At 48.7% G+C, this 26,860-nt stretch overlaps 11 protein-coding genes and 2 non-coding genes across 13 annotated transcripts; 5 read left to right on the top strand and 8 right to left on the bottom strand.

The window, feature by feature from the left end:
* BDW43DRAFT_232751 (alpha/beta fold hydrolase) lies at nucleotides 1-1,096 on the top strand. The gene has a single exon (XM_032039544.1). The coding sequence runs from the start codon at nucleotides 91-93 to the stop codon at nucleotides 919-921; it is 831 nt and encodes a 276-aa protein (XP_031894813.1). The 5' UTR covers nucleotides 1-90; the 3' UTR covers nucleotides 922-1,096.
* Nucleotide 1,097: 1 nt separating this feature from the next.
* Nucleotides 1,098-2,296, top strand: BDW43DRAFT_232748 (putative peroxidase). The gene has a single exon (XM_032039543.1). The coding sequence runs from the start codon at nucleotides 1,352-1,354 to the stop codon at nucleotides 2,102-2,104; it is 753 nt and encodes a 250-aa protein (XP_031894814.1). The 5' UTR covers nucleotides 1,098-1,351; the 3' UTR covers nucleotides 2,105-2,296.
* A 1,009-nt stretch (nucleotides 2,297-3,305) lies between these two features.
* On the top strand, nucleotides 3,306-6,920 carry BDW43DRAFT_292507 (potassium ion transporter). Its single transcript, XM_032043726.1, has 2 exons — nucleotides 3,306-3,744; nucleotides 3,820-6,920. Exon 2 carries the CDS (start codon nucleotides 3,975-3,977, stop codon nucleotides 6,426-6,428), a length of 2,454 nt encoding a protein of 817 aa, XP_031894815.1. The 5' UTR covers nucleotides 3,306-3,744; nucleotides 3,820-3,974; the 3' UTR covers nucleotides 6,429-6,920.
* Nucleotides 6,921-7,128: 208 nt separating this feature from the next.
* Nucleotides 7,129-7,462, bottom strand: BDW43DRAFT_304200 (uncharacterized protein; the record flags this gene model as incomplete). The annotated part of the gene is made up of 2 exons (XM_032045559.1): nucleotides 7,129-7,296; nucleotides 7,352-7,462. The coding sequence occupies 2 exons, from the start codon at nucleotides 7,460-7,462 to the stop codon at nucleotides 7,129-7,131; spliced, it is 279 nt and encodes a 92-aa protein (XP_031894816.1).
* A 3,124-nt stretch (nucleotides 7,463-10,586) lies between these two features.
* On the bottom strand, nucleotides 10,587-11,518 carry BDW43DRAFT_292509 (uncharacterized protein). The gene is made up of 2 exons (XM_032043727.1): nucleotides 11,390-11,518; nucleotides 10,587-11,333 (listed from the first exon to the last, which is right to left on the bottom strand). Exon 2 carries the CDS (start codon nucleotides 10,884-10,886, stop codon nucleotides 10,725-10,727), a length of 162 nt encoding a protein of 53 aa, XP_031894817.1. The 5' UTR covers nucleotides 10,887-11,333; nucleotides 11,390-11,518; the 3' UTR covers nucleotides 10,587-10,724.
* Nucleotides 10,954-12,240, top strand: BDW43DRAFT_304201 (glycoside hydrolase family 16 protein; the record flags this gene model as incomplete). Its single annotated transcript, XM_032045560.1, has 3 exons — nucleotides 10,954-11,333; nucleotides 11,390-11,843; nucleotides 11,896-12,240. The coding sequence occupies 3 exons, from the start codon at nucleotides 10,954-10,956 to the stop codon at nucleotides 12,238-12,240; spliced, it is 1,179 nt and encodes a 392-aa protein (XP_031894818.1).
* Nucleotides 12,241-12,774: 534 nt separating this feature from the next.
* On the bottom strand, nucleotides 12,775-12,869 carry BDW43DRAFT_t224. Its single transcript has one exon. It is a non-coding gene; the product is annotated as a tRNA-Ala (tRNA).
* A 434-nt stretch (nucleotides 12,870-13,303) lies between these two features.
* Nucleotides 13,304-13,375, bottom strand: BDW43DRAFT_t223. The gene has a single exon. It is a non-coding gene; the product is annotated as a tRNA-Glu (tRNA).
* A 117-nt stretch (nucleotides 13,376-13,492) lies between these two features.
* Nucleotides 13,493-15,072, bottom strand: BDW43DRAFT_323361 (uncharacterized protein; the record flags this gene model as incomplete). The annotated part of the gene is made up of 2 exons (XM_032049726.1): nucleotides 13,493-14,276; nucleotides 14,364-15,072. 2 exons carry the CDS (start codon nucleotides 15,070-15,072, stop codon nucleotides 13,513-13,515), a joined length of 1,473 nt encoding a protein of 490 aa, XP_031894819.1. The 3' UTR covers nucleotides 13,493-13,512.
* Nucleotides 15,073-15,370: 298 nt separating this feature from the next.
* BDW43DRAFT_292512 (glycoside hydrolase family 72 protein) lies at nucleotides 15,371-17,653 on the bottom strand. The gene is made up of 4 exons (XM_032043728.1): nucleotides 17,142-17,653; nucleotides 17,045-17,082; nucleotides 16,967-16,992; nucleotides 15,371-16,911 (listed from the first exon to the last, which is right to left on the bottom strand). Exons 1-4 carry the CDS (start codon nucleotides 17,427-17,429, stop codon nucleotides 15,443-15,445), a joined length of 1,821 nt encoding a protein of 606 aa, XP_031894820.1. The 5' UTR covers nucleotides 17,430-17,653; the 3' UTR covers nucleotides 15,371-15,442.
* Nucleotides 17,654-19,492: 1,839 nt separating this feature from the next.
* On the bottom strand, nucleotides 19,493-20,433 carry BDW43DRAFT_232821 (uncharacterized protein). The gene is made up of 2 exons (XM_032039545.1): nucleotides 19,908-20,433; nucleotides 19,493-19,836 (listed from the first exon to the last, which is right to left on the bottom strand). The coding sequence occupies exons 1-2, from the start codon at nucleotides 20,271-20,273 to the stop codon at nucleotides 19,588-19,590; spliced, it is 615 nt and encodes a 204-aa protein (XP_031894821.1). The 5' UTR covers nucleotides 20,274-20,433; the 3' UTR covers nucleotides 19,493-19,587.
* A 160-nt stretch (nucleotides 20,434-20,593) lies between these two features.
* Nucleotides 20,594-23,062, bottom strand: BDW43DRAFT_316291 (uncharacterized protein; the record flags this gene model as incomplete). The annotated part of the gene is made up of 5 exons (XM_032048258.1): nucleotides 20,594-21,076; nucleotides 21,150-21,284; nucleotides 21,424-21,922; nucleotides 21,984-22,430; nucleotides 23,007-23,062. 5 exons carry the CDS (start codon nucleotides 23,060-23,062, stop codon nucleotides 20,594-20,596), a joined length of 1,620 nt encoding a protein of 539 aa, XP_031894822.1.
* A 246-nt stretch (nucleotides 23,063-23,308) lies between these two features.
* On the top strand, nucleotides 23,309-25,170 carry BDW43DRAFT_232866 (acyl-CoA desaturase). Its single transcript, XM_032039546.1, has 2 exons — nucleotides 23,309-23,726; nucleotides 23,780-25,170. The coding sequence occupies exons 1-2, from the start codon at nucleotides 23,447-23,449 to the stop codon at nucleotides 24,910-24,912; spliced, it is 1,413 nt and encodes a 470-aa protein (XP_031894823.1). The 5' UTR covers nucleotides 23,309-23,446; the 3' UTR covers nucleotides 24,913-25,170.
* The last annotated feature ends 1,690 nt before the right edge of the window (nucleotides 25,171-26,860 follow it).

Raw genomic sequence — 26,860 nt, forward strand, 5'->3', positions numbered from 1 at the left:
AAAAAATAAAAAAAAAAAAAAAGAAAAAAGAAGAACCCCGTACATTCTCAGTCCTCGGCACGCAGCACTAACGATGAATCATAGTGGATCATGGGACTGAACGCCTCACACGACGACTGGAAGCGCCAGACCAAGTATTTCGGCCACCAGAACGCCTCCAAATACACCTGTCTGGTGTTCGACAACCGCGGCGTCGGCCGATCCGACAAGCCCGTCAACTACTACTCCACCTCGGAGATGGCGCAGGATGCCGTCGATCTTCTGATTCACCTGGGCTGGATCGATCTCTCGGCGCCCGCCACCCGCTCCGTCCATGTCATCGGCGCCAGTATGGGCGGCATGATCGCCCAGGAAGTCGGCATGCTCATCCCCGACCGGCTGGCTAGTCTGACCCTGTGCTGCACGGCCCCGCGATTAGTCCGCACGGCGCCGTTCCTGGAGAACCTGCGCGAGCGCGCGAGCATGTTCATCCCCCGGCATGTGGATGTGGAGTTGGCGCGGCTGGGGCATACGCTCTTCGGGGGCGATTTTCTCGATCAGCCGGATACCGAGAACGAGGATCCCGGGAAGAACTTCCCGACGAGGCGCGAGCGGTTTGCTGCCGGGCAGTTGAGGAAGCGGGAGGATCCCGATAGCTTTACGAAGAAGGGGTTCTTGATGCAGATTGTTGCGTGCTATTTTCATCAGAAGTCGCCGGAGCAGCTGAAGGCTCTGGGGGATGCGGTTGGGCGGGAGCGGATTGCTGTGCTGCATGGGACGGAAGATCGCATGCTTACTTTTCGACATGGAGAGATCTTACATCAGGAGATCGGGAAGGGAATCTTGTGGAAGGTGTTTGAGGGGAGCGGTCATGTGTTGATGTGGGAGAACGAAGATGAGGTCAATCAGTTGCTGGAGGGGCTTTTCGATAGGTATTCTTAAGGATCTGGAGCGATGGACTAGGTGCCTGGTCTGGCATACTGACATGCGTTGTATACTATTTGTACTTACGTATACACAGTCCATAAACGAGACAGACTCAGAGAACATAAATAAGGCTAAATGAGGAAAGGCCAGAAGTAAAAGCAACTTATGCAATATCCCCCCCCAATACGAGGATGCAGCCCCGGCAGCGTGACCGAGATCACTCAGCCACCATCATCATTTGCCCTCTGCAACTGATTGACGGGATATCCAATCACCGCCCTCTCTATGAAACTAACTGATCTATAACCTTGCATCAGCCTAAACCACCACCAAGCCTATATAATCCCCAGCCTGACCATTTCCTTTGACCGCCTCTCACCATCGCGCACCCGGCTGTTCCCAGGAGCAAAAAAAAAATCAAAATCAAAATAAAAATAAGAAAAAAATGTCCACCGAAAACCAAACCCTCCCAAAAGGCCAATACCACCGCGGCGGCCCAGACGACCTCCGCTCCCCATGCCCAATCGTCAACTCCCTCGCAAACCACGGCCTCATTGCCCGCGATGGCCGTAACATCACCGCCAGCTCCCTCAAAGCCGCCCTCAGCCAAATCGGCCTCGGCTTCGACACCGCAGGAGGCCTCGTGAAAATCGCGTTCCAAGACCACATTGACCCTCCCGCGGGCGAACCCCCCAGCACCCCGAATTTCGGCCTCCGTGACGCCAACCAGGTCAACGAAGACGGGGAAGCAGTGCTCAACCTCGACCAACTCGGCCGCCCACACGCCATCGAGCACGACGTCTCAGTCACGCGCCAGGACCGCGCACTAGGCGACTACGTCCATCTCAACCCCGACCTGTATCAACGATTCCTCCAATCCTCCGGTAACGGGTCATCGTTTAGTATCCCGGACGTCGGGAAGTATCGCAAGAAGCGGTTCGACGAGCAGAAGAGGGAGAATCCGGAGTTGGGTCTGAATAAGAGGATGCATTACATTGCGTGTGCGGAGATGGGGGGGATTATGTGTGTGTTTGGGAAGGGGGCGCTATATCATGTTCCGAAGGAGTATATGGAGGCGGTGTTTGGGGAAGAGAGGCTGCCGTATGAAGAGGGGTGGAGGCCGAGGTGGACGAAGGTGTTTTTGCCCGAGGCCGGGGTGGTGACTTTAGGGATCTCGCATTATGCGTGGCCGTTTTAGATGTTGTTTATTTCTGGGGAAAGGATGTTGTTGTTATATTTCATGTTTGTACGACGCTTAGGATGGGTCTGGGATACCTGCTGATTAGACGGAGAAATTTTTTTTTCCCCGGTAATATATCTTTGTGTATGTCAGCACCAGGAAATAGTTCGTTCTATTTGGAGGGGAGAGTATATCTTCTGTTACTCGGTAGCTGTGGCCAGACTTAGGGCCAAGGGTCATAGACAGGGTTCGTTCATACCAACAGGAAGATACTATGGTCAGGGCTATGGATTAGTATATGCAAGTAGAAAGATCAACAGAGATAGGTATGACTAAATTCTCATCCAGACAATGAAGACCCCAAATAACCCTAGGCTAGTTTACATTATCAGGAATACGGTATTATCGTTGTTGTCGCACAGATCCTGGATCACTTGAACTTAGACGTTGGTGGTACAGAGATGAGGAATTACCAAGCTTTGCCCCGTAACTAACTATAGGAGCTTGGTTCTCTTTGTCTCTATTGACTCTCTTAATTTTCCTTTTTCGTTTTACTGCTTCGAAAGAGAAGAAAAGAAAGGGCAAGATGCATTTACAGAAAGTATATACTACAAAGGGCGGTCAGTGAAATATTGGCATAAACTAGATATACCAAGCGTGAAGGTAGATTAAGTTTTATGCAAAGAGGGTATATCAGATGCTTTAATACTATAAACTAGCCACTGGCATAAATCTTCCATTTCTATAATTTCTATAAGAGATCAGAGAACCCTTCGGTCTTCTAGAAGATAACTGGCAGCTATAAATCCTACGAAAGTTCCATCTTTGACGGAATTTGATTGGGATTGACGTGGCTCCACTCAGCAAATTTATTATCTCGATGGGATCTTATTGGCCGACCGATCAGCTTCGATAGTAAATATTCATGGGTGGTTTGCACGAGATATCGGGGAATTCCCGCGTGATGATAAATAGTCGGGTCTAATTGGGTGTCGCAAAGATTAGTCATTGACATGTCTTCTAGAGGCAGAGCAGAATGGAGAACAAGAACAGATTCTAGACCTATTCAATCGATGCTTATTGATCCCTGTCAAATGAAAAAGCAACGCAACTCAAGAGCGACTGACCGCCTTCAAGTTAAGGTTAAGTTGATTCCGCGACGGGGAAATATCCAATCCGGGTAAGCGATCTGCTAATGTGGCGCATGGCACGGCCACCACCGCATTTCTGCAGCTGGTTTCAGGCAGACATTAAAGTGAGACTTAGCTGCGCAATCCAATCCACACCAGCCTGCCCCCAGTGAGGGATTATTTCATGATTGCTTTAACATTTTTTTTTCCCTGGACCTAACTCTTTTCATCTTCCCTAGTATTTCCTTTTTCTGCAGCTTAGTGTCTTACCTATTTTTCCTATTCTCTTTTTTCTTTTCTTTGGACAAAAAAAAATAAAAAATAAAAAAAGAAAGAAAGAAAGAGAGAAATTTCGATTTCTTTTCCCTCCCCTTTCCTCATTCCATTTCTTTTGCGGAAGGTTCCCGCGGACACCGCTTACAGAGTGTATTTCTTATCGCATGACCAATTCTATTCAATCATGAGCTTCAATTCACGAACATACCTCCGGTTAAAATGTCGTCTCGCCAGAACTAGACGCTAACACAGGTCGGTTTGGCGGCCTGTTCGCTGATGCGACACGTTCCTCAGCATCTGGAATAATCGATTGACTTACTGACTCAGTAATACACTATCACTACATCAGAATTGCGCGATCTTCCCTTGAACCCTTTTCACACTCACCTTCCACGCGAGAATCCCTCCACGAGATTGCGTCTGTTCGCACCGTCTGATCCCAGCCCGGTGTGGACCGGTGTGACGGGGGTGCAACCGTCAAGATGTTTTCCGCTTTTCTTCGCGGGGTATCGTCGGCCAAGTCGCAGATTCCACTAGTAAAGAATCTCCGCTTCAACTTCATCTTGATCCATTACATCTATATCATCGCGATCAGCTTACTCACCTCTATCATTATCTATCCGGGCAACGACCTGGCGTATATCGATGCCCTCTTCTTCTCGGCGGGGGCCGCCACCCAGAGCGGACTGAACACAGTGGATTTCAACTTGCTGAAAACATATCAGCAAGTGGTCCTCTATTGGGTTTCTATGCTGACAACCCCCATCTTCATCAACACCGTTCTCGTTTTTGTCCGACTTTACTGGTTCGAAAAGCGGTTTCAGCACGTCGTTCGGGATGCTCGAGCTCTACGCCAAACCCGATCCAGAATGCGGACCATGAGCGAAGACAAGGATACCCAAAGTCACAACCGGGAAGAGGCTGGCATCGGCGGTCGCTCCATTGTAGTGTTACGCAATAATCAGGGAGACGCCGAGCAACCCAAGGACGTTTACAAGACGCCCTCGGACAGTGACTCGGGACCAAGTTCGTCGGCGGTAAAGGACGACAGTGGCCATACCTCCGAGCAAGAAAATGATCCCAATAGCACCTTGCAGCGAGGATTTGGAAGTCTCCGGGTGCCGGCCCAACTGAGTCCCGAACATCACATTGCCTTTTTGGAGAACCAACGGAGGAGCAAGGGTGCGTTGAGAATCCCCAGTCCAAGGGAATATGACCGCGGCGGAGTGCCTGAGGTTCTGGAAGAAGGAGGAGGAGGGGGGGAAGGCGTTGAGGCCGCTCGCACAGTCAGTAATACTTCTGTTGAACCGCGAAGCCCGCGCGATATGGAGGAAGACGACCAGGTAGGACCCATGGAGGGTCCGCATATCACCATTAATGAGCCTGATATGATGCGGACGAGAACGAGGAATTCTACCTTCCCCCGATTAGACACTCGCCCTACCGTTCGTGAGACGGCGGACTTCAACGATCCATCGTCGCCTCTGGCCCGCACCAACACCCGGAGACCCACGTTTACCAGCGTGTTTCGATCGCTAACACAGGAAAGAGACCGGAACACACTACCCTATCTGAGTTGGAATGCCACGGTTGGCCGTAATTCCCAGTTCGTCGATCTGACGGAGGAGCAGCGTGATGAGCTAGGAGGCATTGAGTATCGCGCCCTGAAAACATTGGCGGTCGTCCTGATCTGCTACTATGTCTGTTTCCACCTTCTGGGGATTATCTGCCTATGGCCGTGGATCATGACAACCCGTTGGGGCTCGGCTGTCACCAAGATCGGGCAAGGACGGCCTTGGTGGGCAATCTTCACGGCTGCGTCGTCTTTCAATGATGTCGGGTTCTCCATCACTCCTGACTCCATGGCCTCCTTTCAGGAGGCTATATTTCCCCTTCTCCTGCTGACCTTCCTCATCATTATCGGCAATACAGGCTTTCCCTGTATGTTGCGATTGATCATCTGGTTCTGTTCCAAAATCGTGCGCAAAGAATCGTCCTTGTGGGAGGAATTGAAATTCCTCTTGGATCACCCACGTCGCTGTTTCACCCTTCTCTTCCCCCGCAATGCTACCTGGTGGCTGTTTGCAACCCTGGTGGCCTTAAACGGAATTGATTTGATCTTTTTCATCATTCTAGACTTGAATGACTCCGCTGTCACGTCCTTATCTACTGGTATTAAAATCGTCGACGGCCTTTTCCAGGCTGCCTGCACGCGTACTGCCGGTTTTTCGGTCGTCAGCATATCAGAGTTGCACCCTGCCGTTCAGGTGTCCTATATGATCATGATGTACATCTCAGTGTTCCCGATTGCTATATCTCTTCGTCGCACCAATGTTTATGAAGAAAAGAGTCTAGGGATCTACGCACCTGACGAGGACGATAACGATGAGAACCAGACCGCGCCCAGTTACATTGGGGCCCATCTGCGGCGACAGCTGAGTTTCGACTTGTGGTACGTGTTCTTGGGCTTGTTCATCATCGCCATTGTCGAAGGCGGCCGCCTGCAGCGCCAGGATGAATATGCGTTTCAGATTTGGTCGGTTCTTTTCGAGGTTGTCTCTGCCTATGGCACGGTTGGATTGTCTCTTGGGTACCCGGGCGTCAACGCGTCGTTCGTAAGCGAGTTCCAAGTATTATCAAAGTTGGTCATTATTGCCATGCAAATCCGTGGTCGGCATCGTGGTCTTCCATACTCTCTAGACCGTGCCATCTTGCTTCCGTCCGAGGCTTTGAACCACCATGAAATCGCGGATGCAGAGCGTCGCATGCGCCGCCGTGCTTCCAGTCTCAGCCAAACGGCTACTATGGATCGCCGGCAGTCCCAGGCTCAGCAGGAGAATGCCGTGTCCACCGGGCGTGATCCCAAGGATAGAAATCCGCACAGCCCGATCATCCGTCGCCAGTCTACATTACGATCACAACGATCCCAGTGGTAGGAGGTTTGCTTATAGAAGATTACTTGGCTTCACCGTGCGTTCAAAATTTCTTTCGATGATCTTCGATTCAACAGTCATCGACCTTAGTCGGATACTTGGGTGTATACGTCTCTTTTCGGTGTTCTAGACCTAATTACTGGGATACACTTGTCTTTAAGCGTCGTCTCTTTTTCTTTTTTTTTTTTCCCAGCATATCATTGCTTGAGCGTCTACAGTGCTTTCCTCAACTCTAGGGCTGTATAATGTGACCGTTGTGACTTACGGTGGCTAGTTTTCCTTCTTGTATCTGTCCAATTTTAATAATGTCACTCAGCAGGCTGCGTGTAAGATATATTTTTACTTTTGTTTTATTTGTATCATAAGTATCTAACTCACCATGTATAGTACATTTTGCTCCAATTTCAGTACGACTCTTTGGGTGTCCGAAAGGACAAACCCCTCCCTCCTTCCAAGAATACGTGCAGCCATAACTAGAATCCATATCAACAGCACACGAAAACAACAATATCACAAAACTTCCTAGCAAACAATGCCCCCCCAACCCTCTACAGCTACAACCCCAAGAACAGGTATCAGCAAACCCCCAACAGAACAAACACTTCAAATAAATTTCACTCAAAAACCCTATATACATACACTTCCCGCCCCAATCACCCACCCGTCAACTCAACCTCAGCCCACAAAACTACTGTAACAACGACTACTTATAACAAGGCGCCCGATCCAACGCCGTAAAAGCAGAAGCACACTTATACTTCCCACCCGCATTACAAGCCGTCCCGGCCGTTCCGTCATCATTGCTCTTCCCGTCCGCGCGGTGCGCATTCTTACACACGGCTGTGCAGTCGAGGTTCCCCTGCGTGGCGTCCTATCCACGGTCAATATTTTGGAATTTGGGGCGCTGCGTGGGAACTCGGACTTACGGAGTAGACGCAGCAGTGGGAGCCGTCTTGGAATTCGCATTGGCAGTATGTGCAGGCCTGGGCTGTGAGGGCGCTGGCGAGGAGGAGGCTGAGGAAGGATAGGATGCGCATTTTGGATTTGGATTTGGGTTTGGATTGAGGGTTCTTGGTTTTCTTTGGTGTTTGGCTTGTTGGGCGTGATTGTATAGAGGGCGGAGGAAGAGGAGGAAAGGGATTACGCGCAGAAGTCTACTGTTCATATATCTCAAAGTGACGGGTCGGATGTGAACGCATTCCTCCGGACTCCACCCACGTAGTGGAGAGTTGATACTATGTTTTGGAGCGTTAGAAAAATTAGTTTAGTGGGTTCACTGCTTCCTGAAGAATATATGCAAATGTGTAGGGAAATTTCTTAATGCAGTCAATTCGACCTATAGATTGGCAGGTTATCCCAGAGATTGAAGTTGAATGCCCCCGAAGTTTCACCGGGCAAAGCTCTACTCTTTCACTTCATTTAAAAAACCGTGCAATCTACTTGAGCGTGATTATGCTCCGTGGTACTATCTAGTCTATCTAGTACTATCTATCTAATTAAATAATCTTCAGGGAGTACGGTCCATTGATGTCAGTGGCTGAAGACAAGCGGTCTGATTGATATCTCGCGGTGATCGACATCCACGCCAAGCACAGCTGAAGATGCTTGTCTGGGTAGCGTTGTTCCTGCATGGTGGTGCGGCGAGGGATTGGATTTGTTACCTTTTCGGGATATGGCTGCAGGATGGGCGCATCTATGTCTTAAATATTACATTTCGTCCGATACCGCAGCCCAATGTGTTCCTATTTCGGTGGGCAAGTTGGGGATTAATGGCCTGCTGTTTATTCTCTGGTTCATAGGAAAGCATTCACTACCATTCTTCAATGAGTTAATCAGGAATGAGAGACCGGGAATATTTTCCTCGCCTCGATACTTAGCACTCAGCTAATCTGGGCAGTTATAAGAGGAATATGCAATGAGATCCACTACGCCAGCAATAAGTATTTATTAGTTTTCAGCCCTCTTCAAGGTCCTCAAATCCTCCAAAGTATATCCTAAGACAAGTCTCTCCCTATCAAAGGCAGCTCCACAGTGCCAGCCGTCGTCCTGCCGAGAATTTTCATACTTTATCCGCGGGATTCCGCATCCCGCGCTTCCGGACGGCAAAGTCATGATCGACTCTTCTCGTGGGTTGTATGTTATATACCGACAACTGTGATTGTTCCGAGGAAAGGATCCCGGGCCGGGAAAGCTTGGTCATACTACCGGAGAGGCATTTCTCTTTGATTGGTTGGTGAGTTGCGAAAGCGGGATTTTGTCAACTCCGTGGGTTTTATATAGTATACCTTGTTTAGGAATAGGTAGGGCTGTGAGTGGAAGACAAACATCATGGCTGAAATTAATTCTAATGTCTGTCGTTTAGTGCACCGGGGTTGGAATGTCCATGCAAGTTAAGATATCTATATCTAACCCCAGCAGAATATCATTCATTCATAGACAATCATCACACACGCACATACTGTAGAAATAGATATGATATAGAATGTCCGTCACGATAAGGTGTAGCACCACAATTGAGTAAGCCCGTATGGCGATACTGTGTTGCCGATACTGTATACCAATTGATAATCAGCCCTTTATATACAGCACCGTCTATTAACAAGTCGGTTATAGCTGTGGTTTCGGACTGTAAGACCAAAAGTTTTGCTGCGCATTATGCTTGGGTGTATATGCTATCAGAAACATTAAAAGGTGACTTAGGTACAGTAATAACATTGAGGGGGCAATCCAAAGAAATCAATTTCTGCCATTAGATAGTTAGTCAAAGGTCCACGGTGCGAGTCCCCGCTTTCGATTCCAGGAAGCGCCTCTGCGGTATGATGTTAATGCTGCTAAAGAGGGTTGCTTCTCCCCGCAGTGTTCGGACCTTTACCAACCGAGCTGGTCAATTGGATAATTCCATCTATTATGCACATGAGGTTGAAAGAAGGGGTAGCGGAGTACCGTTTGAGCTTCTCGGTGGATAGATCTCATTCTCTGGCCAGACGCGCAAAACGAGTGGAATCACTGGGCACAGGCCCCTAGATCATCGAAATACGGGTCTTTGGACAACTAAGAAGGTGAAATTTGCGCATTCCTACCCGTAGCAGTTGAAATACATCTCACTTCGTATGTCAAAATGGAACTGGACAGCAATCCGCGGCTCATTCATTAGCGAGGATGGCAACTTCTGAATCACACCCTCCGAGCAAGCAGTATCTCGCTGTATTTGCCATACTGCCCTCAGCTACGAGAAATATATATCCGACGGGGCCTGGTTTGGCTACTTCTTGGGAGAGGCGCGAGACCTAATGAGGCGGTTTACATGGACGGGGGGTCAAACGGTGTGGGGATTGTTTCTCTTGTCATATCATAACAGTGCAAACACTGCTTCAATTGCCCTTAAGGATGCATAGTACATAGCTGCCGAGCTCCTTATTTATCAGAATGCGGACCCTACTTGGCATCACACTGGCCCTACCGGGGCGATTTTACCTGTCCATACTATCCTGCAGGAGGCTTTCCGTCAGCAGGAGGCCCAAATCCTCATGGACTGGTAGGAGATGGTTCAGGTTCAGCAGCGCAAAAGCTGGACACAATGGGCTGGCTTAGTCCGCTTTAAGCCCTAGTCTATCGCTTTGAAGTACTGTGGCTATAATGCGAAGGCTTTAGTAGAGAGGCGCGAGCAACCACAATTCACCACCATGAGATTCTCCATACCCTTAATAACTTCACCATCAGCAAGCCATTGTAAATAGTACTCCAGTTGCCGTTATCCAAGCAAAGGTATCTGATATAGTCAACGGTGAAGCAACCAACGCTTTGCATATTCGTATCCAATTTCCAGGTCTTGTAGAGATCTGATCCACCTCTTTGGGCTCCACTTAATTGCCATTTCGCCTGCGTGGATCAGTCTGGACCCTTGTTCCCTGGGCTTGGCAAGTGCTTATTTCCCCGTCCCTGATTTTCCATTGATCATTTAAGCATGAATGATAGGGTTATTTCAACCTTCCTGAATTTGTTATAAACAATAATTCATTAATTAATTTCGACGATGGTGACTTGTTTTCCTTACTCAGCAGTCATGGCTCCATGAGGTTTAGCGTAGGTGCCTCAGTCCCAGCGAATGCAAACAACAGCAACAACAACAATTGTGTCAACAAGCAGCAAGGGCAACATTGATCCATACTTGGGAGAAACCACAGTAGGAGAAAATGTAAGACTCTAAGCAGCGATAAGACCCCCGTTGCATTGACAACCAGCCGCTTTTGATTTTGACAATCTTCCCGCCTTGATTAATGTTCACTGCATGCAGTCGGGTTAAAGTACGCGAGTTACCTGATCAGGACATGATCGGAGGCATGGTTTCACCTCCTGCATTCTGGATGACGACATGCCAACTTGCTTCCCTAACTCCAGGCCTCTTGAACTCCCTGACACCGCTCTGAATAATCCGACACATTCTTGCCCGTTTGCTCGCATTGATCCCTTGTGCCTTTCTCCGTTGGCTCAACTTCTCTCTCGAAACAGGAAAGATAGCAACCACACGATGACGGACAGAACGAATTACATCCCCGCTGACGACTTCTCACGATATGCGGGAGCAACAGCTCACCTCCCCAAGCTCGAAGTCCAACATGCGGGGCCCCCTCCTGGCTCGGGCGCTGAATACACTGCTCCGCCCCCAGGACCCGCGCTCCCGTGGTACAACCCACGCGGGTGGTCGCTGCGCACCAAGCTGATTGCCGGAGTTGCAGCCATTGCAGTAGTGGTGGCAGTTATTGTCGGAGCTGTCGAGGGCACGAAAGCAAATCGCTATCCGGACTATACGAAACTCAATTATGAACTAGTCGATACGTATTCAGGAACATCGTTCTTCGACCGCTTTGACTATTATCATGGCGAAGATCCCACCGACGGATTTGTCCAGTATGCCCCCGGTCGCTTTACGTCACCTAGGGGCTCATGCTCATTTGTAATCACAGATATGTGGATAGAACAACGGCGAATACGCTGAATCTCACTTATGCCACGGATACGTCGGTCGTGCTCCGAGTAGACACCTCGAATAAGTTTGCAGCTAAGGGCCGACAGTCTGTGCGGCTGGAGTCTAAGACTAGTTATGATAATGGTCTCTTTGTCTTTGACATCCTCCATACGCCTTATGGATGTGGTACATGGCCGGCATTGTGGTTGACAGATCCAACCAACTGGCCGGCGAACGGAGAAATCGATGTGCTGGAGACCACCAACAACGCCCCTGAAGGCAATGCCGTGACATTACACACCACAAGCGGCTGCAGCATGAAAGTTAAGCGAAAGCAGACCGGCCATTCTGTATATACTACTTGCGACAACAGCACCAATAGCAACGCAGGGTGTGGTGTCCAAGGCTCACCAGACAGCTATGGTGAGCCGTTTAACAAGAACGGCGGAGGTGTAAGATTATGAACCTGTACCTACAAGCACATCATCTAACATACAGCAACAGATTTATGCCGTAGAGCTACGAGATGCCGGCATTCGGACCTGGATGTTTCCCCGGGACTCTATCCCGGATGATATCACGAATTCGAACGGTACTCCCGATCCATCCAGCTGGGGTACTGCTTTGGCCGACTTCCCTAATACAGACTGCGATATCCCAATGCATTTCCGGAATCAGAGTATCATCGCTAATATTGACTTGTGCGGTCAACTTGGTGCTCAGAAGCAGTTATACACAGAACAATCGCACTGTCCGGGGACATGCAACGATTATGTTGCTCACAACCCATCTGCCTTTACGAATGCTTATTGGGAATTCAAAAGTTTCAAAATCTATAAGTCTCAGTAGGTTTTTTTTTTGGCGTTATTGATTTTGGCTACCATGAGCCCTGATATGTCGAGCGGGAATAATTGTAATGGACATGTGCTAATGCGAGCATACTTATGGGTGGCTTTTTGATGTTATTTGCTTCGTGATGGCACCGGTGTTTTGTTGTTTGCTGGGCTTTACCACATTGCGCAGTCAGAGACTGTTGGTTTTGTCTCGGCTATGGACAAAGGACTAGACACATTTTCATAGATGCTTGTGCTAGCGCTGAATAAAAATTTTCACAGAAGGAGTGGGAGTAATTTGTACCTTCCTGTAATCCTGTGAGAGAGATATATAACCGCTACAAAATGTGCAAGATACTATGGCAATAATTTATAATTCTAGCACCGATTAAACATTAATTGGACAATTCGTACAACTCCGGTAAAGAAACAAAACTAATAACCAAAATACAAAAAGCGAAACAAAGGAGGGAGGGAGGCTCTTCATACCAAAATAAAAGTGCAGCTGGTGGCGGTTGACGGGCCAACAAAAACACAACACAAAAATATGTGGACTTGGAGGGAATTGAACCCTCGACTTCTCGCATTTTTATTTCTCCAATGGAAGACTGCGAAGCGAGCACTCTACCACTGAGTTACAAGCCCATGATATATTGGTGCTCTCTACAGCTTATTGGATTATAGCAAGTTTTATTACTGCTTGGCTTGTTTCTCCTTGGGATCCCCCCTTTTAGTCCTTATACTCTATGTGTACTATAGTAAATCTTGCACTAAGTTTCGCTTGATATAGTGCTGCATTTTGGACATTATACGTGGTGTTGACTGCTGGACTGCATCGTAGGGACCGCACGATACACTAATCGTCTCTCTGGTCTTACTTTACTGTCTTATAGGAGTGTGTCAGTGTTTTGCTATCGTACTTGCAATATTCACAGATTATTTTGTACTCACTATTGCTTTAAGATGATGACGACGCACGAAAATAATGAGGAGAATGAAGAATAATGACACAAAACTACAAGACGTGAGAAAAGGGAGGAAAGAGAAAAGCCAGAAAAAGGCTAGGAACAAAAATATTTTTCCGATGCGGGGAATCGAACCCCGAGCTGCTGTGTGAGAGACAGCGATGTTAGCCATTACACCACATCGGATACTTGTTGGGAGGATGGTCTTATTCTGCATATACAAGCCAAAAGAATATATATATATACTCCGTTTAACCTTGGTATAGCTATCCAAACACCATTTCTCAAATTGTACTACATAGTAAAACAACCCCCAATAGTTCTCAAAATGGCTCCACACAAACCTCCACATTCCCACCCACACACTCCCCCAATAACTTCATAAACCCCTCCGGAATCTCCCACCTCGCCTCCGGCCTCAACCTCACCCAACACCCCGCCTCCTCCCCATCGCCCATCGAACCAGTATACTCCAGCAAAATCGCATAATCATCATGATAATTCCATCCCATCGAGAAGCTCAAGTCCCTTAAACAATGCATCCTCCGCATAGCCCTAGCCATATCCTCCATAAACCTATCAAACATCTCCGCCTCCGGCTTCGTCCTCCACATATAATACGGCTCATCCCCATTAAGCAGCGCCTCTCTCCCCTCACGCACATAATCCTCGTACTCCGAGTTAAATGACGAGTTGGAGTCCAAGTCCTCGTCAGAACTACTCTCATCAGACTCAAACCGCCCAAATTGATAAGACGCATCCGTCGCATCGGGGTTCCCCGTGTAGAACCACCTCCCGTCGTAGGTGGTAAGTGCTGCTTCGATTTTCACGTTCTGGAGAAACGGGAATGGTGCCCGTCCGGCGAACAGTGCTGGAGAAACGGGCCACCAGCCATCTAGATGGAGGTGTGAAAGGGGGCTTGTTTCGCATAGGTTTCTGATGGAGATGTTCAGAGCGTCTCCGGATGGGTAGTCCGGGTCGTGTTCTTGGACTGGGAAGCTGTGGTTCTTGGGGATGCTTTGTTCAAAGTAGATATACAGGGATTTGAGGATTGATAGGGATGGGGAGTCGAGGGCTGAAGCGAGGGCTTTGGATATAGTTTTGTTAGTTGGGTAGATATATTTCTATCCCACCACTTCCCGGGGAGGTTAATGAGGAAGGTAGGAAGACGAACCCAGTCTGTAATCCTTTTGCAAGGATCTATTCTTCGGTTTAGGCGCGTTCAAATCTAACCTTAGTTTTTCGAGTCTAGGCATCGCGGAGATAAGGCGGCCTATAGCTGCGGGATGAATGTCCCGTCGCTCGTTGGGGATAATCAAGGACCTGATACAGGGTAACTCTGGTATGTCTACACTCTCACTGTCTATTACCGAGAGATAGATATTCTCGTGCATCCATCGATTGGATCCTAGTTCTGGGTCTAGATTTTCTGGCCCCGGTCGACGCCCGGGGTCCATGGGCGAGGAGGCGAGGAGGGTTAGCTCGAGACTCTGTTTATCCCAGGTTGCGAGCTCAATGGCGAGATCAATGATCCCTTGGTTAAATGCTACTTGGTTTGCTTTGCTTTCTCTTCGTCTTTCAAAGCAGTGGATCCGGTTTGTGCTGTAGCTTGGGAGGTCGATCTCGTAGGTTAGACGTCTTAGCATTCTCCTTCGACGGGGGTTGGTGAATATTTGATGGAATGTGGGGAGGTCGGAGCTGTACTTGTGGATGCTTGCTAGTGTGAAGCGTTCGATGGCGTGTTGCCATGGGCGGGAGATGGTCGCGTAGGAAGCGATGTTGAGGCGTGAGGTTGAATCCCATGGTTGGGGATTAGGGTTGGGAGGGTCGTGGCAAAGATGGGGGACGATTAGGAGGAGGATTTCTTGACTGAGGGAGTCCATGGTTGGGAGTTCATGAGTAGGCGGGAAGACTTGATATTGGGGATGGATGAAGCTGGACGTTTACGATTGCTTGGTGGGCTTTAGTGTGGAGATTCGAGTTCCACTATCTTGACCCACACTTACTGGATGTCGGACCTTAGAGTGTAGATCGACGCGGGAAATCTACTTTTTGTGGGCTTACTTGTGATTACTGCGGATGTTATACAAGTTGGGATATATATGGTTCAATATATCGTAAGTATAGTGAACTATTTTCGCGACTGGCCAAATTCAATGGCAAGAAGGTGTGTAGCTGGAAGCCACCCATTGCGCGGAATCAGGAAATTTATACGCTAATAGACATGGAAATGATATCCAACTCCTCGAAAGCCTACAGATTCACCATCAGGAACCCAGCCATCGCTGCTGTGACAACATAGGCCACACCAAGCCAGCCGCTCACATAAACTGCGCTGGGACTCACAGCACCGTAAGCTGCGCCTTTGGAGGTAGAGGTACTGGCCGCATTTCCACCACCAGTGGGATTGGAAGTGACCTTTCCTGTTCCTTCTGAACCCGCCTGGCCGATGAGGGTTTTGCAAGTCCCAGATAAATCCTTAGCAGACTGGATCGACGCCGCGCCATCGAAATCACAAGCCGACTTTCTCTTATCTTGACTCTTATAGTACTGATCGAAAACAAACGACAACTGATCCTTGCTCGAGCAGACGCTGTAGGCCCCATAGTCACCCGTGGTGGAGTTATGAGCAATACCGTCACAGACACCTCCACCATAGCCACAGACTTGGCCAAAGAGCTCGCCGTATTTATCCGCCTTGACGGAGTCGCTGACCACACAAGACAAGCTTGATGTCATACAAGAGCAAAGATCCTTGTTGGGAGATGGGGGAAGAGGGCTCGACTTGGCGAGCCACATATCGTCAACCGTGGGACAGGCGCGGGGAGAGTTAGTAGGGGAGTAGCTGGCCTTGTTGGTACCGGTCGGTGTTGCAGACTGAATCTGTTTGGAGTAGTATTCGAAGCCTGCTTCGGTTTTCACAGAGCTGCCACTAACCGAAACAAGGCCGTAATCGTTTTCTGCCTCGAAGTACATGTAAACAATGCCGCCGCTCCAGACATTTTCCATCTGAGGCCCGAAGAGCACGGGGACGTCGCTGAACTTGCGGGGTTTCTCGTCATTGCATCCATACTCGGAGAAGAAGACGGGGATGGAGTAGTCCTTGTATTCGTCCGTTCGGTTTTCGTATCCCGAAGTCTTGAAGGTCTTATCGCCGCACCATTCATAGATGTTGTATCCGAAGAAATCAATCGCTTCGGATTGAACACCACAGTTGAGGTAGTCGGAGATTGGTACACGGATGTCCGGGTTATCGGTGGTTGCATAGCCGATGCCTAGAGTCTCGCGGTATCCCTTGTCTTTGATGTAGGCTTTCATATCTCTTGCTGCAGCCTTGACGAAGGCGGCGCCGATAGTCTGGTTTGCCTTATTCACTACCTCATTACCTGCAAAGAAGCCAATCACATTGTCGTACTGGTGAAACGCATCGATAACACTCGTGTAGCGAATGTACTGATCAACTGTCCAGATAGGGGAATTCGACGTGATAGATTCATCAGGAGACGAGAGATCGGTGATGACGTAGATTCCTGCATCGGCTAACTTCTGCATACAGTCATCGTGACCCTGAGTAGGATCGACCGCATAGGTTCGAATGACGTTTGTGCGCAGTTGCTGGAGATAGGGAATGTCACGCTCGCATTTGGAGGCGTCTGCCAGAGGGTCGATGTAGTTGTTGCTAGTCTCACCAGTTCCGCCGGCCCCACCGCCGGTGTAGTCCTCTAAGGTCATCGGTTAGACATGAACGATGTAGGTAGGGTTCGTTCGTATACATACCCTGATAGGCGACGCCTCGGATATAGCTGGTTCGCCGTGTAAGTCCTCAAATTACAATGAACAGAAATAGGATCTCACAATTCGCTGCCGTTGTTGGAGTAGAAAAATTTAGAGCCCTGGAGAGTGGCATGGTTATTCAAGAATGACCTTCATCCGAGTGAAATCAAAGACTCACTTTGATCTCAATATGTGGGACAGCAGCTAGGGCACATCCCGATAGCAGGGAGGCCCCGGCTAGGACGGAAAATCTCATTTTATCGAGCGCTTTAGAACAGTCATACGCAATCACGATAGGAAGTCTTCCTTGTAGGGTAATGAATGCTAGAGAGGGAAAAACACAGAGAACGAGGGGGAGTACGTCGCATAACACAGGGTTGCTAAATATAAACGAAGAGGGGAAGAGAGTTCGAAGAACTGAAATGAGGGTGGACAGAGGTAGCACTATAGCTGAACGCCCCTGCATCGGAAGATGCTACCCCGTTGGCCTGCGCTACCACCACACCTCATTCTTCCTAATTAGTCGGACTGCTAGTGAAGACTCGTGAATGGGTCTAAAGGTTAGTGGCTCCACGAGTGAGATACTCAAAAGAGACTATGATCCTGGTCGGTCTAATTTCGCGGAGGAATTGTCACCACGTACTGCTCCGCATGAGTCATCTGGACAGCGATAAAGAGGTCCTCGCCAGGAACCAATGTAGTTGATGTAACATGAGGGGGTGGGACATGTCAGATACCCAGCGCAATGAGGAGTCAAGAACTCACTGCTTGGCGAGAAAGCTTAGCCGGCGATTGGCGGGTCAAACCGATGAAATCCGAAGAAGAGACCAATATTAGGGTCCACTCTGTGGCTAATGCGCAAGTTGAACAGACTAGCTTACAAGTGTATTACATAGAGAGACTTATGTAGTCTCTAGTACTAGTAAAGTCGCATTATATGTGGACAATAGGGGCCTAGAAATGGTAGATGCTTGTTTCCTCTTAGAATGGATCAGTAGCCTTCCTAGGCAAACTGCCCGAGGCAGTAACCTGGGAGGGAGGACTGAAACCAGACTATTCGCGCTGAACTGGTAGTAGTCTAGGATTTTAAGGGACACTCCGTGAACATCTTGCACATCCTTGTGGGCCCACGCCCAAGCCCAAGCCCAGGCTCAAACCCACCCTCCTCTCCGAAGGACTGAAAAACTGCCCAATCCTAAGCGGACACGTGCACCGGTCTGCATTACTACTCAAGGACTTCTTACAGAGCTCCCATGTTTGTTAGCACCCGGTCAACGCCACTAGCGAGGTGGCGTTGTGGCTACATGTAGCTTCGCATTCGTCTCGGGAAACCAAGCCTGGGACTACCTGATAAGCGATACCGGCGAATATATACCACAGAGAGAGCAGAAGTGGAGAAAAGATCGGAGCTTTAAATGTAGGTATCTGTACAAGAAGCACCGCAACAGGGACACAAAAGCCATCCTCTGTTGGCTAAAGCAGTCTTTGGTATTGTCCTATTTATAGCAGGTAATTTCCTGCATGCTGACTCTACGCATTGACGGCTTTCCCATATATGTTGAAGTTCTCTGGACCGGGGACCGGGAGCCTTCTGGGCGTGACTGATCTCATGTGTGACGAGAATTGGACTAGCCAAAGAATTTACAGCCTTTAGGCGGATCTAACTTGATGCTCCAGCGAGTGCAGCAGAAAGCGCCGGGAGGGGGGGGGGGGTATCGACATTTGATCTACCCTCCCCATCAGGCATTTGGAAAATGCGGAACGAATGGCAACTCGGCTATAGCAGGACCTAGCCAACAGATCAATGGAGAAAAACCAGTACCCTGAAGATCAATCTCAACTAGCGAATATCCTTTATTCCAGGGCTGTTTGTGGAGAAAATGGTTGATCTTCTTACTTTCACCTTAAAGCGGCCGTCAACCCAATATCCCGGGTGTGAAATTACGGGGAACTCTCAGAGGAGCCTTAGGAAGATTTTGTTTTCTGGGAATGAAACATTGATAGCTAGAAGATCTGTCTTATGCCATATTATGGCTTTAGGTAAGCATATAAGGACTTTCGTGGTAGGCATATTATGCCAAGTAACTCGAGAGCCACACTACATAAGCTGTCTTTGTGTAGAAAAAAATAGATAGTTAAAAGATCTATCATGGTTTAGAATACTCAGCTGGGGCGTCGAACTATGTCTGGTAATAGCTGATGCCGCGTATTTAGCTGATCGTCGACCAGAAGACCAACTCAGGCATTCATGCAGTTGGAGCATCTCCGCTTTAGCATATGCAACCAAGAAGATACCCTTGACTATTCTCCGTTCGCTTCTATATCTCCTATGTATATATGAGCACAGCTACCCCTCATACAATCCTAGTGCCTATGACAAAAGGAATTTTGACTGCTTTGAAAATGCGAGCCTGGAAGCTGCTCAGCCTTTCTAAATCCCGATAACAAACAGATTTGACTACAATCAAATATTCAACCATTCAGCATATTCTCTGCTCGTACGTCGCCCTGATAATTTATAAACGTTTTGCCGCGCTAACATCCTGCCAAGCTACACATCATGACTACGGAGAATGAAGAAGTTACCTCTACCGATGGAAATATCGCCGATATCCCAACCTCCCTTATCTGGCCCTCATCCGAAGACAGCGTGCTGGCAGTTGGAGATGAAGCTGCCCTAGGCAGAATCCTCCGCGCATACTACGACAGCAATGTTGCCTTTCCCATTGAGAAACCACCACAGGCTGCTCCATGGGAGGCTGATCACTTCCTCGAGGTCCAATACGCATCACGCTTGATAATTGCACATCAAGCAAACTGGCAAACTCTCCAGCTCGGGCTGTACTTGGAGCTCTCGCAGTGGCTGAATCGATCTGTCAATTTGTACAAAATCAACAAAGACCTGAACCAGCGAAAAGGGAGAATCCGTGATCCGTATACCTACAAGAACGATACCGGGATCATGCAATACTATCGGTCGACGGTAGTAGTCCAAGGTGTCGGGCCTAAAGTTATCAGGGATCTTTTGGCTGGATTGGTTGTGGCGATGGAGCAGTATACAGGGGCGCGAGCACAGCTCGTCAAGCTGATCGGACGGGAGTTTCAGGGTCTGATTCAATATCTGGGTAGATGAGAAACTAGTTGAGGTTAACGGGTGGTCTGGGTCTTCTTCATTATTGCTCTTCCTGCTTTTCGGTCTAAGAACATTGTGGTCGAAGATATGTATCAGAGGTCTGAGGTTGAAACCATAAACAACGTATTGAAAATTTCGCAATATGCAGCTCCTACCCATAAAAAAGTAAAAATGCATACATGAGTCTCACATATCATAAACTATTTAGAATCTTCCGGTTTCTCAGGCTTTTCCAGCATAACCGGTTGCCGCAACTGCAAGAATCCCTCGATTGCGGTGTATGGACCTTTTTCAAAAACCCGGTTTTCAGAATATCGCCCTTCCTTTCCACCCCGTAGGCATTATAGGCTGAGACAGGGTCATTCGGATCCTCGTCTGGATCAATATAAGGCTGGAGCCAGTTCTATTCTCCTGAGCCCGGAGAGAGGATTGGGAGATTCTCGGATGGGCGGTTTTTCATATTACCCGTCGTCAATCGTAGTTTGGGGTTGGATTGATTATTCACATCTCCAGTGATGGTAAGCGGTCCCGAGTGGAGGAACGCTTGTCATTGTATTCATTGCCCCTTGCCAGGTCCATGGGACTAGTTGCAGAGATTGTGTTGGTAGAAATGAAGAGCAGGCATGAACAGCAGTGAATGGGTCGACAATAGCCCCATAGACTTGCATATGCTTATTGCGTCGACTGTTATATTCGTCTGGACTGATAGCAGTGGAGTAAGGGGGTTTTTCGGGGAATGGATGATCCCAGAACACAGTAAAGTATGGATAGCTTTCCATTGTGAGACGACGTCGAGGATCGTTTGGAGTCTCTGGTTTGTCCGGAGCAAAATAAGTGTGGATTTGGTCAATGATGAGCTCTTTTCCTGATTCGGGATTTGGTTCCATATCGAAGTAGCCAACCAGCCCGTCGCACTCACGCTCCTTGTCTCCTAACTTCACCTGGAACTCGTATAACTTGCGTTTGAGGATCTTCCGGATCTGGTAACAACTATAGGTTTGGATTTGCAACCTTAGCGTTTGTCGACTGGTTGAGCAAATGTGGACCCGCCACTTCCAGAGACCAGCCCATATTCACAAGAGCCAGAGGCTTTCCGACAATCGAATTGAGATGCTGCGCGTACACTGTAGGGGCTGGAGGTAGACGGTCCGGAGCAACCGTTATCATCTTCCAGAATCCTTCCAGATACTGTGTATTTGTAAGCTTCCTGACTAGAGCATCTAACTGGGGTGAACCTGCAGGTGGGTTCATGATATACTATGATATACGGGCCAAAAGGCGCTCATTTCGGTCCCTGGAGTGCCCCGTTTGGTCCACCAATGCGCACCTCACGATAAAAGGTTCCATTGGGAAGAAGCAGCTGGATTCCATAATCAGCATAATTAGCCACAATCCACCCCCAAATTGGCATTTCCCATTCTGTCGTGGGCCTCCAGTATAGCGGGTCCTTAATAGTAGGAGGACCAGGGTCGTCGGAAGTGCGGATAACGAACAATGCATTCAGACGGGCATCTTGGTTGATTTGTGGTGGTAACTGTAGGAATTCACAGTGCCATGGTGGGCTTTTTATCACAGTGTTGGGCTCCTCTTTGCCTTCAACCAACTGTGGATCATAGAAATGACTGATGTTGGGATAGAGTGGTGGAGGTCCTTCAATACGAGGCTGGGGATCAATGGAAACCAATGCCTGGCCAAAACGATCGATGATATCCAATTTACGGAATCGAAACTGGCCATGGGTGACTGGCTTGAACGGGCAATGAACAGGATCGATAAATCTGGCAAGAGAACCAAAGAGTGTGAGAGCCGAGTTGTTCATGATAGTGCTAATAGTTTTTCTCAGTGAATCCGGCATCCTTGAACAGGGCAGCCTGGATGGGAAATGACTGTTCGCCCTCTGGACCGACTGTCTTGCTTTCTGGCTTGATATGACTTTCTTGGGAGAGTGTCAGGAGCCCATCAGTCAATCCAGACAATGGTGATGACAGATACAACAGGGTCTTGATACCATCCAGCAATTCCTTCCTCCGAGATTCAGGTGAATATTTGTCCAGAGTTGAGGGAGAAGTGTCATCAAAGAGCTGTTTGGCTTTTGCTGCCAGTGAAAAGCTGGGCTGTGGAAGAATCAAAGCACGTCCAGAAAGAACCCGCACATCATGCTTGTCAACATCTCCATCTCCCAACTCTTCATACAAAGGCTTGCCACCTGGTACATCGATTCCATATCGGATCAGAGATCCATGGGATAGACGGGCTGTGTGCTCATCTAGTGACCAGTACTCGAATGGTACATGTGTACTCGACTTCCCACTCGGCGTATAGTGGAAACCACGGCTATTTTGGTGGTGTTCCGAAACCGAGTTCGTTTTCTGGAATATCACACGAGACAGTCTTAACTCTCAACCATGCTAGATCTGAATACCGCAGCAGCAATCGTGCACGCCTTGGCCACGCGTTGGACGCTCTTCCTGAGAGACGTCGGCTTTAAGAAGATACACTGGAAAGTAGAGATGAAGCAGCAGACGGGAAATTCTAGTTCGGCTTATCGTCTCCCGTCCATCTACCGTGCTCAGTTGATCTGGATCCGACTGCGGGGCTACTCCTTCTCAATATTCCAATCTAGCGGACGTTTAAATTTTGTGGGCGATCTATGGGAAGCTGAATGGCGGGTTTTGATTCGAGCAAGTCGTTAGCTTCGCGAAATACGGACCGCCACTCGTGCTTGGAGGACTTGTGTTGCCTTGGCTGCAACTGGTGGCATGTGAGCGGATCATCTCAATTGAAAAGTGAGGGAGTGAGGATGTAACCATCGTCCATTGGAAAGCAGTTTGATGAGCTGGTCCCTCCCGGTATTGAAATTCATCTTGTCTAGGTAGGGACCACGGTTCAAAACCCAACTGGAATGCTTACGTTTCGGGCTGACCGTGAAGGCCAGAGGGCCATGTGGTAATCCAGACCGAGGCCATTATTTCTCTTTCCTGGACGGTTGGGAGTCAGCATTGAGGTCATGGATTGAATATTGAACCAATTCATGTACTTCGTTCGAGGTTGGGGTCTGAGCCAAGGGAAGCCCTAAGGCTGAGTCAGGCCACACATCAGTTGATGCCTCGGGTGGGTTCCCAACAGTTTAGCCCCAACATCTTTATCCCCAGATACTCACATGGAATTATCTTTTATTAAAACCAATTGTTGAGTAGATGTTGGAAAAAGAGGTGGATCAGACCATTAGAAAAATAATGTAGATCGTGCTTATATACAAAGTTAATGTCGACGTGCCATTCCGGGTTCACCAGTCGCAACTTCAAGTTTCGTTCTTTCTCTACCTTAGCCTATCGATTAGAAAACCCAAGATGACGCGCAAGGCGACATCGCCAGAGACAGCTCCTTACCATGACGGCACTACTGACTATATTCCTATGAGAAAGAAATATGACCCCAAAAAGCCTCATATCAGCGAGCAGCCCATGACTTGGGGAAACTGGCACAAGCATATCAACTGGTTGAATTGCACTTTCATCCTCTTCATCCCGTTTCTAGGCTGCATTGGAGCATACTACACGCCTCTCCGGCTGTATACAGGCATCTTTGCAGTCGTGTACTATGTTAACGCAGGTCTTGGCATTACCGCCGGTATGATTTTGATCCCCTGGCGGACTCTCGTATAATGACTGACCGGTCGATAGGATACCACCGTTGCTGGGCCCACAGTTCATACAAAGCAACCCTCCCGTTGAAGATCTACCTAGCCGCCGCTGGAGCCGGAGCCGGACAAGGCTCGATCCGATGGTGGTCCCGAGGCCACCGTTCCCACCACCGATACACCGATACAGAGAAGGACCCATACTCAGTTCAGAAAGGGTTCTGGTACTCGCATATCGGGTGGATGGTCATCAAGCAGAATCCTAAGCGAATCGGCCGAACGGACGTCACGGATCTCGACGCCGACCCTGTGGTCGTCTGGCAGCATACCAACTATATCAAGTCAGCCCTGTTCATGTGTCTCGTGTTCCCAACCTTGGTCTGCGGTCTAGGATGGGGAGACTGGCTCGGGGGATTCATCTACGGTGGTATCCTGCGCGTCTTCTTCATCCAACAGGCTACCTTCTGCGTGAACTCCCTCGCCCACTGGATCGGTGAACAGCCCTTTGACGATCGGAACTCCCCACGAGACCACGTAATAACCGCGTTCGTGACCCTCGGCGAGGGATATCATAACTTCCACCACGAGTTCCCCTCCGACTATCGCAACGCGATCCAATGGTGGCAATACGATCCTACTAAATGGTCGATCTATCTCTGGAAGAAGCTCGGCCTCGCCTACGATCTTAAGCAGTTCCGCCAGAATGAGATTGAAAAAGGTCGCATCCAACAGTTGCAAAAGAAGCTCGACCAAAAGCGTGCAACCCTCGATTGGGGGACTCCTCTCGACGAGCTGCCCGTCATGGACTGGGATGACTTTATGGCTGAAGCGAAGAATGGCAAGGCCCTGACCGCGATCGGAGGCGTTATCCATGATATCACGACATTTATCAAGGAGCATCCCGGTGGTAAGGCGTTTATCTCCTCGGCTGTTGGTAAAGACGCTACTGCCATTTTCAATGGTGGGGTCTATAATCATTCCAATGCTGCCCATAACTTGCTTTCGACGATGCGAGTCGCTGTTCTTCGTGGCGGTTGTGAGGTTGAGATCTGGAAGCGTACCTTGCCGGACGGCAAAACGCCGATGCTAACGGACTCGACTGGTCAGCGGATCGTTCGCTCTGGAGAACAGGTTACGAGAACGGCGCAACCGGTGCCATTGATAGGCGCCGCATGATGGTGGTTAAATAGGATATATTGCTATAGAGCGTTCTTGATGAACCAGGAATGGGTTATTTTTTTTTTTCATCTTTTTGTTTTTTTGTTTTGCGAATGCTGCAATGACTAATATGACACAACAATCTTATACCCTCTTCGAATGCAAATACATTGCCTGTGACATAAAAGATGAAAAAGTAGCACGTATGTCTTCTTCAACATCGCCGCCTAGGGACCTCCACCCTCGCACACTTCTCGAGAACACAATCCTTCACTTCCATTTAGAAGTACGTCGGAAGGCGTGTCACGCTGTCCGATGATCGGATTTCCTGCCTGCTGGATCATACGAGGACCGAAGCCAGCATCGAACCCATTAATAAAGAACTATCCTTTAAATAGGCTGAAATGGCCTCATTACTAACTTACTATGCAGCTACAGTACCGAATGGTTCTCCAGGCTCACAATCCTCATCCTTCAGGGACATGCCATGGCAGTAGAGGCGCCAAAAATAAAAAGTAAGGGCTATTGCGTTTTCATGCACATGACCACAACGTTGCACTGCGGTAGTTATTCCCCCAAGGATATGATGAAGAAACCCTTAACAGAGGTGATAGATCTTTGAGAGTTGACTTAGTTCCCCTATCTGCACTTTCGTGGTATGAGGAGTGTTTTGGCCCATACGCAATTGGCACAGATACCCAAGTAAAGGCCATGCGGATTTTCACGGCTGTGACGCAAAGCTTCCCCCTCTGCGGCAAGGAGAGCATCTTTCCAGCTCGTCTCTCTTCGGATCCCTTTCTTGCAACAATGCCGCCGATGCCTGATAACGGGAGTCGGTACTTTGAACACTTGGGTTAATTGTGATATGAATCTATACGAGACCACGTAATCCTAGTGGCTTGGCCGATCACCGAACTCCATCTCCTGAAGGCTTGACCCATTAGTTGGAAGAAGAAGCGGTTGAGGTAGTCGATAGAGTCGTCCATAGACTTGAGTATGTATCGAAATGGCATCCGATCCTCAGTAGGCTATGTACATGTAGCTGATACAGCCTCATTCTGCCCTTCTTTCCCCTGAGACCACAACAAATTGTATAAACATGGTAATCATGGTGCCTTTTATCCGTATGGACAGTTTAATTTAACCAGCTTGCTCGTGCTGATGATCGGTTGTTGCGACGCGCCAACGTTGGAAATGGGCCAGGTGTCTTGGGGATCGCTCAAATGGCGCACCGAACACAAGCGACGCTGCGGGCAACCGCCTCCCAGTTAACTTGGGGAGACCTATGTGGTCCCATCTCCTCGGATCCGATGGATGTTATACAACCCATGGAATTTCTTAAGACCGATAATGTGAGTTTAGCGCTCTCCGTGAGCTAGTATGAACCTTTCTTTAATGGCTCATTGGCAACAACAGTATGGAATTCGATGGATATGAAGGACTCAAACCCCTCAGGGTGAGCTGTCTTTGTGTTCTTTACAATACGTGTGCCATGAGAATGTATCTCGAGGCTAGGATGTATTATCCCTAGTTATCTCTGACTGCTTGTTGGAGATTGACGACTCGTTGACTAAATCCGCTCTCATAGTGGTAAAATGGACCTCGGTTTACTTTCTATGTCCGTCGATGTTATAGCACCTTCTCGGCATGTTCGTCGAACTATCATTGTCAAGGCCTGAGCCATGGTATCCTGTGCTGCAGGCTCCTCTGGGCAATCGAATACTTTTTATATAATGCTGCCGTTAGAGTTTTAAATCTCCGCTCCATTTAGTAGACCGGGCTCTCGATGTAATCCCAAACCTGTTGTAAGGAGCCGGTGACTCGGGCGACTCGCGTTTTAGCAAGGCTTCCCAAAGCACGCCCTGCCGATATTAGCATACTCTGCCATCCTCTCGTGTGTGGAATAATGTGATATCGTGCTGGCCACATGCCCGACTTGGTAAAGTGCTTGGACCAAGCAGCAAGC

Source organism: Aspergillus alliaceus (assembly GCF_009176365.1).
Source record: "Aspergillus alliaceus strain CBS 536.65 unplaced genomic scaffold BDW43scaffold_72, whole genome shotgun sequence".
In the NCBI taxonomy this organism is placed as follows: Eukaryota; Fungi; Ascomycota; class Eurotiomycetes; order Eurotiales; family Aspergillaceae; genus Aspergillus; species Aspergillus alliaceus.

What these genes read in the sequence shown, in the direction of transcription:
- BDW43DRAFT_232751 (XM_032039544.1), top strand. Translation starts at nt 91, where the DNA reads ATGGGACTGAACGCCTCACACGACGACTGGAAGCGCCAGACCAAGTAT.
- BDW43DRAFT_232748 (XM_032039543.1), top strand. Translation starts at nt 1,352, where the DNA reads ATGTCCACCGAAAACCAAACCCTCCCAAAAGGCCAATACCACCGCGGC.
- BDW43DRAFT_292507 (XM_032043726.1), top strand. Translation starts at nt 3,975, where the DNA reads ATGTTTTCCGCTTTTCTTCGCGGGGTATCGTCGGCCAAGTCGCAGATT.
- BDW43DRAFT_292509 (XM_032043727.1), bottom strand. Translation starts at nt 10,886, where the DNA reads ATGCGAGCAAACGGGCAAGAATGTGTCGGATTATTCAGAGCGGTGTCA.
- BDW43DRAFT_292512 (XM_032043728.1), bottom strand. Translation starts at nt 17,429, where the DNA reads ATGCAGGGGCGTTCAGCTATAGTGCTACCTCTGTCCACCCTCATTTCA. An exon ending in TCCCACATATTGAGATCAAA is followed by an intron (nt 17,083 to 17,141) that starts GTGAGTCTTTGA and finishes GCCACTCTCCAG; the next exon opens with GGCTCTAAATTTTTCTACTC. An exon ending in TCCAACAACGGCAGCGAATT is followed by an intron (nt 16,993 to 17,044) that starts GTGAGATCCTAT and finishes ACGGCGAACCAG; the next exon opens with CTATATCCGAGGCGTCGCCT.
- BDW43DRAFT_232821 (XM_032039545.1), bottom strand. Translation starts at nt 20,273, where the DNA reads ATGCATTTTTACTTTTTTATGGGTAGGAGCTGCATATTGCGAAATTTT. An exon ending in ATGATCCCGGTATCGTTCTT is followed by an intron (nt 19,837 to 19,907) that starts GTAGGTATACGG and finishes ACAAATTGACAG; the next exon opens with ATCGATTCAGCCACTGCGAG.
- BDW43DRAFT_232866 (XM_032039546.1), top strand. Translation starts at nt 23,447, where the DNA reads ATGACGCGCAAGGCGACATCGCCAGAGACAGCTCCTTACCATGACGGC. An exon ending in AGGTCTTGGCATTACCGCCG is followed by an intron (nt 23,727 to 23,779) that starts GTATGATTTTGA and finishes ACCGGTCGATAG; the next exon opens with GATACCACCGTTGCTGGGCC.